The 12,550-nt window shown below is 40.7% G+C and overlaps 1 protein-coding gene across 1 annotated transcript in view; it reads right to left on the reverse strand.

Annotated features, from left to right (window-relative positions):
* The window catches only part of LOC103802826 (disco-interacting protein 2 homolog C-like), a gene marked incomplete at its 5' end in the record, with an annotated part of 50,210 nt that overhangs the window by 27,634 nt on the left and 10,026 nt on the right, over positions 1 to 12,550 (reverse strand). Inside the window, 2 exons of the mRNA XM_009075356.1 lie at positions 7,229 to 7,399; positions 8,343 to 8,511. Coding sequence (XP_009073604.1) covers positions 7,229 to 7,399; positions 8,343 to 8,511 — 340 coding nt within the window. The remainder of the gene's footprint in view (positions 1 to 7,228; positions 7,400 to 8,342; positions 8,512 to 12,550) is intronic.

Genomic DNA, 12,550 nt, shown 5'->3' on the forward strand with positions numbered 1-12,550 from the left:
CAGGGATAAGGAAGGAAAGAAGGTAACACAAGACGAAAATAATAATAAAAAATGGGAATGAAGGGTGGGAGGAAAAAAAAAGAGGAGAATGCAAAAAGCAGGGAGTAAAATAAAAAGAAAAACAATGTCAAATACAGGAATTTTACAAATTAACCATTATACCATTAAAGGTTAAAAAAAGTAAAAAATGAGGTGTCAACATTTTAGTAGAGCAAAAAGAAGGTAACACAAGACGAAAATAATAATAAAAAATGGGAATGAAGGGTGGGAGGAAAAAAAAAGAGGAGAATGCAAAAAGCAGGGAGTAAAATAAAAAGAAAAACAATGTCAAATACAGGAATTTTACAAATTAACCATTATACCATTAAAGGTTAAAAAAAGTAAAAAATGAGGTGTCAACATTTTAGTAGAGCAACAGAAGAGACAGCTGTAGACTGCTAACCTTGGACAAACAGACTTAAATGGTTTTAGGACACTACAGACAATGTTGTTAGTGGAAAACGTGTCTAGCAAACTAATTTTTTTTGTTTTGTTTTTTTTTGGCAGTCATTAAACACTATGACCCTGCTATTTTAATGCACATCCATTGAGACAGAGTTCCAGGTCTGCCATTTCACTATAAACAGAAGTTTGTAAGCGATGTCCTCTGGAAATCAAAAGTAAGCTCTCTTTTTGGAAAAAAAAATAAAATTAGTAAACAACAGAGAAAGATACTTATACCTTCTTGCATACAGATTAACGGATCCTGAAATGAAATAAGATCAAGGCTTCGTGCACAATCTAACTACTAGAAGACCATAAATAAATGCAATAACTTCATACCCTAGAATTATTCATTCTTCATCTATTTGCTGTGATAAACAGTGCAATACGTATACAGAACAGCAAAATGGAAAGCTGATAAAACCCCATCAGTTCTCCACCACAACTGATAATGCAGCAAAGAGATGAAAAAGAGTCAGTGGTGACTAGTCCTAAGCCATTACTATCATGGGAAGCATCTAACACCAGATGGGTGCAGAAGGACTTGCCCTACAACTTGTGAAAACAAACAGCTCTGAAAGCATTGGCATCCCACATCCCTCTCATCAAACTTCTGAGTGCCAGCAGAGTTGAAGACTGTAGGAAGCTGCCACAGCAGCATCTTAAAACAGGTTTATTTTGGCTGCAAAGGAAGATGAAGCATTTAAAAAAATAGGACTAATCTGCTTATTACACTGATGCCCCAAAATAGTATTACTAATAATCCAGGTTGAACACTGCAGTGTAACTGCAAGAAAGGAGGAGAATTGCTGAAATCCAGCAATGATATATAATTCATTGCCTGTGACTATATGGCAGGTCCAGAAAGGACTTGGAGAGCACCAGAGTCTCATGTGGCTTTTAACTATGGAATGACTTGAGAAACAGCAGTTGAAGTCCCAGCAATGTCCTTCTGCTGCCAGCTGCAGCTGGGATACTCTGAAAGTGTTTCCAAAGAAGAAGAGTCTTAGCCAAGACCAGAGTGACTGACTCAATTTGTCTGTGAACATTTATTTTGTGAGACAGAGATCATCTGTAATGCTGGTAACAAGAGAAAAACAACACAACTTCTGGTGTATCTGATATTTACTCAGGACATGCTAGGTAGTGTTCAAGGAAGCAAAATGGAACAAACATATTTTCTCTCTGAAAACAGGTTTATCATAAGATACACCTCTTGGACTAAACAAATCTGCCCATGCATGGGCTGCTGCTGGTGAACCATCTCTGGTCCATGCAAACCTCTGCAACATGCCAGGCTTTTATCCTTGGTTAAACAAATCTGTCCATGCATAGGTTGCTGCTGGTGAACCATCTCTGGTCTATGCAAACCCCTGCAACATGCCAGGCTTTTATCCTTGGGGAAAATATTGCAGGACAAAACTGCTTGAAAGACTATCCCAACAAGTCAGCTGTAGGGATGACCCCGTGCCAGGACTCAGTCCATGCCTAATTTCCACTGAAGTCAAAGACCAAGCTGCGTGCTCCTGCCTACTCTCCTCCCCCAGAGCTAAAAAACAGGAACTAGGCAATAAGAAGTCCTAAGAATTTAAAAATAACTGTTGTTTTGGGGTTTGTTTTGCTATCTAAGGATGTGGCCTCAATGTTTACTCTTAGTCTACTTCTGCTCCAGTGATGCTCAGAAAAGGAATTTTTGGTGTACACTTGAGAATCTCACATACGCAAGCACAGCACCTGGAGCTGTGACTCACAGTAAAGGTGGGAAGATACAGAATCTGAGGGAGCTCACCCAGATCTATAGTACATTGCTAAGTGTGAGTCACACCTCTGACAAAGTGCATGGTCTCCTGCTGCACTCTTTGCAGACCTGCTCTTTATTGCTTTTAATATGGAAGATCCTCAAAAAGTGATCTATCACTGAATAAAACTGCAAAATTAACTTTAAGCCCTAAATTGACTAACCAAGATTCTTTTGCTAGATAGTGAGGGGAGGGCACATTTCAGGTAACTTCACCCATCAAAGAAGAAAGTATCCAGTGTAAGGTAGGAAGCATCTCCTGATGGTGATGATGTCCAAGATGGATACCTGAGATAAGCTGAATGAAACTGTCTTTTGAAGTATTTCTGTGTTTTTACTGACTATAGATGGATTTGGGATAACTCACTTAACCTTGCAGTCTCAGTTAGAGGAGAAATGAAGAGATGGATTTGGGGTAACTCACTTAACTTTGCAGTCTCAGTTAGAGGAGAAATGAAAGATGCAAGATGAATCCTGCTCTCCTGCTCTAGCTTGGACAGACTTGCTAGTACATTTTTAGGGTCAACTAAGGAAAGTGAACAACGCCTAGAAGTTTTCCCTCAACTGAAATTGAGTGGCAGATTGAATAAAATGAAAATATTTATTTCAAGTGTTTAAATGGAAATTAGTTAAAATCCTAGAGAACCATCTGTGCTGTTGCAAGAAACAGGCTACTTTTCATATCTATTTTTCTCTCTCTCTTGAGAATGCTAAGATGCTAGTTAATGAGAATTAAAATATGCTGGATGCAATCTTTTCATCTCATAAATCCCTGGACCATTATCTGTGACTATACAGCCATGAAAGGTCAGATATCAATGGTATTTAAGTGCCTGAAGATGGAGGGAATTATCTATTTTCAAAAGCACATCTCTAAAAATCTAGTCCAAAATGACTATATCAAAAGAAACACACTAAATTTGCTCTAAATTTGAGAGGAAATGAATACAAATGACAATGCATTAGTCTGTCAGTGATCTCAATCCGGAAATTAAGATAAATTTGGTAGACTAAGACTCTTTCGCACCAAAGGGATTATCACAATGAATTCCTTTGTAGAGTAATCTTTAATAAAATGCTAAATTCTGCTACGAAGTTTTTATGCACATACATAGAGACACTCACACATACATACACATACACATCCTCCTCCTCCTCTGTTTGGAAAGAGGAACATAAAAAGCTCTTTGGAAAAAACAGGATACCTTTCCCTTGAAGTACTTGAGTCTTGAATTGGAAATGAAGAAGGTATCAAAGATAACAGGATACCTTTCCCTTGAAACACTTGAGTCTTGCATTGGAAATGAAGAAGGTATCAAAGATAATATCAAAGTTATGTTAGAGGTAGATCATAGAGAAGAAAACTGGCTAGGCTTTGTACTTGTAAGGGTCAGTAGCTGAATATTAAAATATGATTAGTAGATGCATGTTTTAGAAAGACTGCAGAATAGGCTAGATCACAGTTCTCTCTGTGGAATATGATGTTCCAGGACCTACATGCTGATCTCATGGATGACACAACTTGGAAAAAAAAAGCCAAGGCAGATGCTATTGACTCAAACATCTTTAGAAGTACTTTTATGCAGTGTGAAGAATCCAGAAATCATAACCCATTTCTGGAACATATTGGAGACAATGCTAATTTCGGGAACATTGCTGATCAAGGATTAAAATTCATTCTGTTCTTCATCTGAGCAAACAAGCTATTCTGGAATATCACTAGCCATAAACTTCCAGACAGTTTGGAAAGAGCATTCAGTCTAATTCAGTATCCAGTCCTTGGCAGTGTCTAGTGCCAGATGCTTCAAAGGACGCAATTCTCTATCTTTATATTCTCCACCAAAATGACATGTTTTGTGGTGATGCTTGTAAGTAAAATCTTTAGTACTTTTTCAAATACCTTTAAAACTTGCCAAACTACCCTTGGCTCAAATGCTTCAAAAAACATTCCATTTGGGAGGGTAATGTTACTAAATACAGTCTGTCTTGAAATGGCATTTCTTCATTTCAGCCACACCACTCTGTAGACAGTGGTTGACTCTCAATTTGTCCTATGGACTGAAATGCCACATCTTAGTAGAACTCAATGAAGTCTGACACTAAGCTGTATGATCAGCCAGGCTGTTTAACATCTCACTCCAGGCTCTCATTCTGTGCTGTTCTTAAATTCATGGTCACTATCATTAATAATACTCCTTCAGAGATTTACTCACTTTTACAGTTTGGTTCAATAACTCTTTTTTTCAAGAATTTCTGTAAAGAACCATATAGGAAGCAAACTTTGGCTAAGGAGCTAACACAATCAAAAGGCATAGTCAAGCCAAAATTCTGCCTAACTCCATGCTGATTAGGACTTCCAGTTTCTGAGTGTAGTCAGCTTTCCTGCATGTTTGTAGTGGATTGACCCAGTCAGCAGCTCAGTACCCACCCAGCTCCCAGTGGGCCAAAGAGGCATAGGAAGAGAAAAAGTGAGAAACCCCATAAGTAAAGATGAAGATAGTATAATGAGTGAAGGAAAGACAAAAATCCAAGTGGTCCAAAAGCACCTCCCATGAGCAGAACAATGCCCAGCCAGTCTCTGAGCAATGGCTACTTTGGAAGACCAACCCCCTTTTACTTTAATGCTAAGCATGACATTATGTGGCACGAGATATCACAGGTCAGCAAGGGACAGCTTTCCTGGCTGTGTCCCCTCTCACCTTCTTTCTCCCCCAGCCTACTTGCTGACGGGACAGCTTTCCTGGCTCTGTGCCCTCTCAACTTCTTTCTCCCCCAGCCTACTTGCTGAGGGCAGAGTGAGAAATGGGGAAAGCCTTGATGCTGTGCAGCACTGTTCAGCAATAGCTAAGCCACTGGTGTGTTATCAACACTGTTTCAGTCACAAATCCAAGATACAGCTCCATATGGGCTGCTATGAAAAACATTAACTCCATCCCAGACAGACTGAGTGCAATATTACTTCCAATGAGCCATACTTTAGCAATGAACCTGGCTTACTGCTGCTTAGGGCCATTCCCTTGGTTTATTATTTGTCCTGAACTAATGGCTTATAAATGAAAACAGCCACCAGGAGTAGTTCAGAGTTTGCTGCAAGCCTGAAATGGAGATCTGCATTAGTGGAAAGCAACCTTCTGCAGCTAATTTGTCCTTGCAATCCGCAGCATTCTTCATGTCCAGTCCCTCCATGGACCAGGAGCCAGACACGTTGCGCTGTCTTTCAGAAGTGGCTCCACCACAGCAGCAGGGGAGAGCTGACAGGCCACATCCTGATATGCTGGCCACGAAGGTGTGTCATCACTTGCCTCCTTCCCCTCCTCTCTAAAACCTTTGTATACCTGGAGACTATTTCTGGTGGCAATTACAGAATGGCAAACTAAACAACTCTACCTCCAGGCCACAGAACGACTTTTAACCCTGCTCAGCTTTGCCCTGTCATATGCTTGAAAATAATTGAAGACACACTGGGCTGTAGGGATACTCTGCTGCAGCCAGAGAGAAGGTGAGGGGTGCTGAAGGTGTGGCACACCTCCTGTGTGTGTCTCCTGGTAACAGCCTGAACTGCATGGTCCCTTTTAGCCAAGATTCTTTAGTGACACTGAACACAGCAAGAGGCTCAGGCAGTCCCAGCACGCAGACATACTGGTCTGTGCTGAATCCATACCCTGTAGTTGTCAGATTTTTTTTTTAATCAAAGGACAAATATTTATATTTACAATCTGGGAAAGAACAGCAGATGTCTTATTTGCAGTGTCGCTCAAAAGATCTGTTCTGACTTCCAGGCTGAAGCAATTATGCATGTTACACACATGAGAAATCCTTAATGAAAATGAGAGGTAACTGCCAGATTAGAAACGTGGGATGTACCATACAGAGTACAGGCAAGATCTGCTGGGGAGACCATGACTTGAAGAGGTTAGAGACATGGCAGGTGACCAAATGGATATGGAACTTTCCAGCCAAAGCAGCTACCAATGCAGAAGATAGTTATTATTACAGGAATAATATGTGCAACTCTGAAACAAGATTTGGAAGGACAGAAAGAGATCAGGAGGCATAAAAATGAGACACAGATAAGGAAAGTATGTCTTAAGATTCTTTATCTATTTGTCAAAGACTAAGATGTGATTAGATGCATGACAGAAATGAGACTCTTACTCCAGATTCAAAAAATGCAATAAAATTAAATATGGCTGAATCTAATGGCAGATAAATTGAAACTAGAAATAAGGCAAAATTAATTAAAAATTCAACACTTTCAAAAAAAGGCAAGTTAACTTTCATTATCCAAAGTCCTGAAAGATAAAATAATATACTCTAGATCAGCCTAAAACTATTTGCTTGGCGTAGTTATCACTGGGTGAAAAACTAGAGGGTATTCAGAAATTCATACCAGATAGCTACAGTGCTCCATCAGTCCTTAATATCATGACTCAATAAAGATTCCTGGAGAATGCAAGTTAAATCTGACATTATCCCAGGGAACTTTCTTCTGATCAGTGAATAAAAACAAAAGGAAGAGAGGTAGCAAAATAGTTTTCCTTTGTAAGCAATAAACTGTTTACAGAAAATATCCATCTAGTTGGAAGTATTTTATAAACAGAAGGAATCCATTCTGTAACACACTAAAGTACACACTTGGAAACCAGAGTTTACATGACATGTCTCCATACTGTTCTAGGAGTACAGAGTATGCATTGTGTCACTATAAGGTGCTTTTCAGAATTACTCTGTTCATGGGCAGAATAAATGCTATGATTGCAACGTGAGAGGGATGAATAGTTGACAAAGTAACAGAAATTAACTGCCTGTGTATGCAAGAACATTAAGTACCACGTGCATCTTCTTAACATGTCTACAACCAAGCAGACAAAGGAAACACAATGGATGCTTCTTACTGAAAACCATTTTCTTAAAACAACTTTGAGCTTAAGGGGTGAAAAACCTTACCTGCAAACATATTGCCAGGTTAACTCTACAGCCAAGTGATGTGCTGACAGCCCGTGGATGGAGACCAAGGTCTTTGAACAACTTTGAAAATGACTGAGTAAGAGCTATCCGTGGTCGTTCTTCAGCCACTACTACACATGTCCGTACACGAGAAAGGTCCAGTCCCCTTGCCTAAAAAGAAATTAAAATGTAACCAAGGCCACAAACAGGCAGATTTAATGCAAAACAGTAGTACTTATGCAGGTATTGTGATTCATGAGGAATAACAGAATAGAGGCTAAGGTACCAGCAGAATCTCCCTCTTTCCCGGAGGCCGGATGGCCAGACGACAATCTAATAGCTGTAGAAGAGCACACATACTTGCTTGTCATCTCAACATTAGCACATAGGAAATGATGGGCATGATAATTCTAAAGGGAGGGAATGCTATTTCCCAAAATTAATTCAGATGACAGTGAATAGCAGCAAACAGGAAGCAACATCTAGCTTTGAAAAAACTGATTAGGAAATTATTAAGCGAGGATGGTAAAGGCTGGAGACATCATAACTATCAGTATCTCAAGATCTAATTTATTTCAGTAGCACACTGGAAATTCCAGATGATTTCAGAAATTTGACTGGCTACCAGGCTTTTAATGCTGGGGAAGAAAAGGAAGATATGCCCTCCTCTCCATACAGTGAGGACAGTCTAATTAAAATAACACAATAATGTTAAGCATGTGGCTATTTAACTACAAGGGTCAAACCCAAAGTAGTACTTCATACAATCAGGGCTTTCATAAAACATGCTATACAGTACAATAGTCCTTGGGCCTCTTGGATGTTTACACCTCAGTTTTCCAACACTTGCCTATTAACACAGGTTGCAACACAGATCAGAAAGCTTAGGTAAATAACAGCCTTTCCTTGATGTTTAATAGCCTGATGATCTGAAAAAGAATGACTGATATCCACATGTAGCCTTTGGTAAGGAATAACGTGGGTTCTGTGGAGCTGCCTGTGCCCTCTGATTATTTTCTTCTCACAGCAGGTATTTAGCAGAGCTGTTCATGGCAGAGGCTCCCAGACACCACCATGCAGGTGACAGGGTGTCCAGGACAGCAGAATTACTCACCTTCAGCGACTCTGTTTGTGAACCAAGTCCCTTAGTACAAAGCTCCATGACTGAATAGGAACAAAAAGTGTCTCTCACTTTGTACTGACTCACGGCAAGAAGCCACAGAGCAGGATTGGTCTCCAGTTCTGAGGGAGGAATCAAAATAGACTGGTGTCCTGAATAAACGCTGGAAGACACAAGATTCATGAACACACACTAAACATCTGTGTCTGCAGAGGTTTACAAGCCATGGGGTACTAGAGTATACAGCTTACACAGCACTCGATGAACCTTGTAAAGCCTCACAGTGACCCACAGCTCCAACAGTTTAATTACTTTTGCTATACCTTCAGAGTCTATCACCAATCACCAGGAGTGTAGGCAGAACCTGCTCCAAAACTACTAATTTATTCAAAATTCCAGTGGACTTTGTTGTTTGAACTGCACTGAAGAGAGCAAAATAGCTCAGTTGTTAATGGTGCTAATAAGCAGTATTATAATATCAACAAAAATTATGTGTTGCTGACAAATAATTTAGATTGAGTAATTATCATTTTAAGACACCTTGATTAAAAGAGTACTTGATTGCTTAATATGGAAATAACCTGTCTCCTGTTAAAGTAAGCAAGAGGTTTCCAACAATTTTCAAGGGAGTAAATCTGGATCCATTATAACAATCCTTGTGGCTTTAAATTTCTTCCGTGAAAGTTTTATTAACTTATGAAACACAAATATACTAGCTGTTTTGTTTACTGGGTACCCAGTGAGCATATATATTGAGAAAAGACACTTATCAGGGTCCCTGAAGGAAACAATGATGTCAGAGCTAATTTCTCTGGTACCTAAGATTCTCCCCAAGGGAAAAAAATATTCCCAATTTGATGTCTTTATTTCCCATGTGTCCTGTGCTGTTCATTCATCTCACACAGGCAGACTTACCATCAATTTTACAGTCCCCTCACATCTCAATTTGTGATCTGTAGATATTTCAAATCAGAACGGTGACAGTGTAAAACCCCCAAATCATAGAAGTTCTGAGAAAGGACCATAAAAGACACTGAGATTTATGATGCACAAGAGAATTTCACTTGTGACTTGAAAACTTGAAATGCCAGTTTGGTAAAGTAAACTTGATGTTTTCAAATCCAAGTGCCCAGGATAAGACATGAAATGGAACTTTGCTTTCAGGCATATGAGCATCTCTGTAACACTGGACATCAGGAAGAAGACAGACACCTTTGCAATTCTTGCAGATGGGCTGCTCACACAGCTTCCCTCCTTGGTGAGTGAGTGACCCCACTCCCTACAACCCCAGATGACAGTGCTTCCAAAAGCTGTGTCACGTAGGACAAGGTTTGTGTGATCTGGATGTCTTTATTACTTGGTGCAATAAAGGCACAAAAGGTGTACAAGTACAGCTACAATGGCATTTAATAATCCAAATTGTTTAGGTCTCTGCTGGAGTATGAGCCAGAGGATGTCATGGAATATGTATGAACTACAGTTCAAACAATTTCATTTATCACAGAGGAGAAATTTTATCTTTGACTGCTTGTCCACATTTATGCCACTCTTGATGATTCAGGAGCAGTGACGTGCCGTGGAGCGATGTGTTCCAGGATAGAGCTGACATAATGACTACAGCACAGGGTGGTCAAATGCAGCATTATGCTTTTATGGAATCAGAATAAAGTATGACTGAACCTTGTGCATGTGCTGCATAAACATGTGAAAAGAGATCTTGGCAACGCTACCCAAGCCTGAAAGGGGTATGCCCCGAGTTCAAGCGACAGATCAAACCAGCTAGGGAGGAGTAACAGTTTTTACTATAAATATTACTTCACTCTTTCTTTCTTAGCCAATTCTATTAAGTTTTTCAAAGAAGACCGCAAAGTCTTACTTCTTTGCAAATTTAAAGTTAGGGCCTGGCAATCGAGGTGTGTGATCTGTCTGGTAAATACATAATTCTTGCAAACAGGAAGCTGTAACCATTCAAGTAAGAACCAGGAATGGGCTCCAATCTGTACAAATATGGTATACAGAGATTCAGCATCAAACTCTTCCCCCTGTCCCCAAACTCCTTTAGTTGATGCAACTAGTATCAGGTAAAAAAAATTATCTGCACAACAATAAACAATTTGCCAAGAGGGAAGAACTCTTACTCACAGCCATATTAAGATCCCTTAAGTAGCACTTATTCAACTGGGCAGAAAATACCAAAATCAAAACAAAATCTGTCACAAAAGTAACTCTAGCTCCTGATGCAAGTCTTACACAGGAGCAGACAGTGAAGAACTGCAGAGACTACCTGACAGACCTGGACATCTGTTTCTCAGTGCCCACCATTTTTAGAAACTGCAAAAGGAGTAGGCAAAAAAGAAGACAAAAAAGGAGAGCAACTCCAGAACATCCCTGCATCATCTTGTCACAATGACTTTTGGGATGCAGAGGCAGAGTGAAGTGCAGGGGTGACTGAGGCAGGACATAACCTTTTGGTAATGCTGTCTTCCATTTGGGGACTGCAGAGAAATCTGGGGGGAAAAGAGTATTCAAGTGTGGACAAAGCCTTGGATTTTGGCAGTAATTGAAGAATCTTGTCTGCCTGCACTAAGCAAGGGCTGCCCAAGGACAGGAATGCTCCAGGTAAATGCACCAGGACGTATTTTGGTATGATGGCACCATCTGATCACAACACTGGCTCCACTGCCTGGCAGGCTGTTTTGGCAGCATACAGAGATGCCTGGAAGGACATCTTGGCACTTAACTGTTCCACTGATTTGGAGATTTACCCCATATTGCTCTGAGGCAGATTAACAGTAAAGTCTGAGGGTTTATTACAGTTCCAGAAATTTCTGTAGGCCAATACATGCTGACAAATGGTCACTGCAATTTGCAATTGCATTCTGGCAGGCTCCTGGCCCACTACTGCCCTTACTTCTGTGTCCTTCTCAGGTGACATGAGCTGCTTTCCCACTGAACTGGAGGAGGCAGGTAGGTACTTCTGAATCTTGTAAGTATATGCATTTAGTTTCTGCATTTTTACAGGTGATACTTGGAATTTAGCCATGAGGGACAGGTATGGGAACTGGGCATTTGGTAGATCCCAAAATAGTTGAGTTGTCAGGCCTGTAATTCAAAGTCTGTGAAGAGTCTGCATGCTGAATTACCCTGAAAGAGACTGAGCAAAGGTTTTCACACTTGGACCAGAGTTTGAAGGAAGGACAGTATGGGCCATAGAGGACAACGTTTGGGCGTGTATCGCACTTAGGCTTCATAGGACTTGGGCCTAAACTAAGTCTTCAGTTCTGGAGACCAATATGCACAAAAAAGGAGCATTTGGGGAACACCACCTGCAGAGTCCAAAGAGGCCCAGGTGGCACACAGTGCACTAACAGCATGGCTGCACAGGGCAGGCAGACAAGCTCTCAGTGCTGAATGGACAGAGGTAGCTCCCAAGAAATGTAACTAATGTACAGCAAAAGGCCATTGCCCAGCCTTGAGCACCATTCAGGTGGTGCCTTGTCACCATCTCTCCTCACCCAGTTACTCCCCTGTGTAGGGGCAGGTTGACAGAGCCAGCAGTTAGTCTGTCAGCCCATCTCAGAGCTCACATATCAAGGTGACTCAGGGCTTTCAGCTGCCCTCGAACCTTCCAGACTTGAGGCAGGTTCAACAGTCCCATTGTAATGTGGAAGAAATGCAAATTGCCTCTTCCACAAACTGCCACTGGCTAAGGACTCCACAGGACACTGGCACACAGCAATGTGTGGGCAGACACACCTTCTCATTCCTCCTGTGCCTGCCATGCACTTTGCAAAACACGTACGAGATGTTTATGTTCACATCTTTCACTCCCCATGTCAGAATTATCCTGTTCTGATGTGGCATTCAGGCTTCTATATGCAGCCTTGCCTTTAATTTGCTATACATGTGCTGGAATTTGGGTGAAATGCTCATGTCTGCCAGGCACCTTCAAGTTAAAACCTAACAATAATTAGTGAGTCCTAGCACACTAGAAGTTTTCTAAAATACAGTTTTCAATTTAATGCTGCAATTCCTTTCTTACTTCTTACACAGTTCCACCTGTTTGGTTCCTAAGAAACCTTGCAGTTTCTTGCTGCAGAAGCTACCCAAGAGCACTACCAGGGATTTTGGCTCCATGATATGGAACAGAGACAGCAGCAGCAGGATAGGAGAAATCTGCTTCACTGCATCTTACCTGGAAA

Source organism: Acanthisitta chloris, unplaced genomic scaffold (genome assembly GCF_000695815.1).
Source record: "Acanthisitta chloris isolate BGI_N310 unplaced genomic scaffold, ASM69581v1 scaffold15485, whole genome shotgun sequence".
NCBI classification, from domain to species: Eukaryota; Metazoa; Chordata; class Aves; order Passeriformes; family Acanthisittidae; genus Acanthisitta; species Acanthisitta chloris.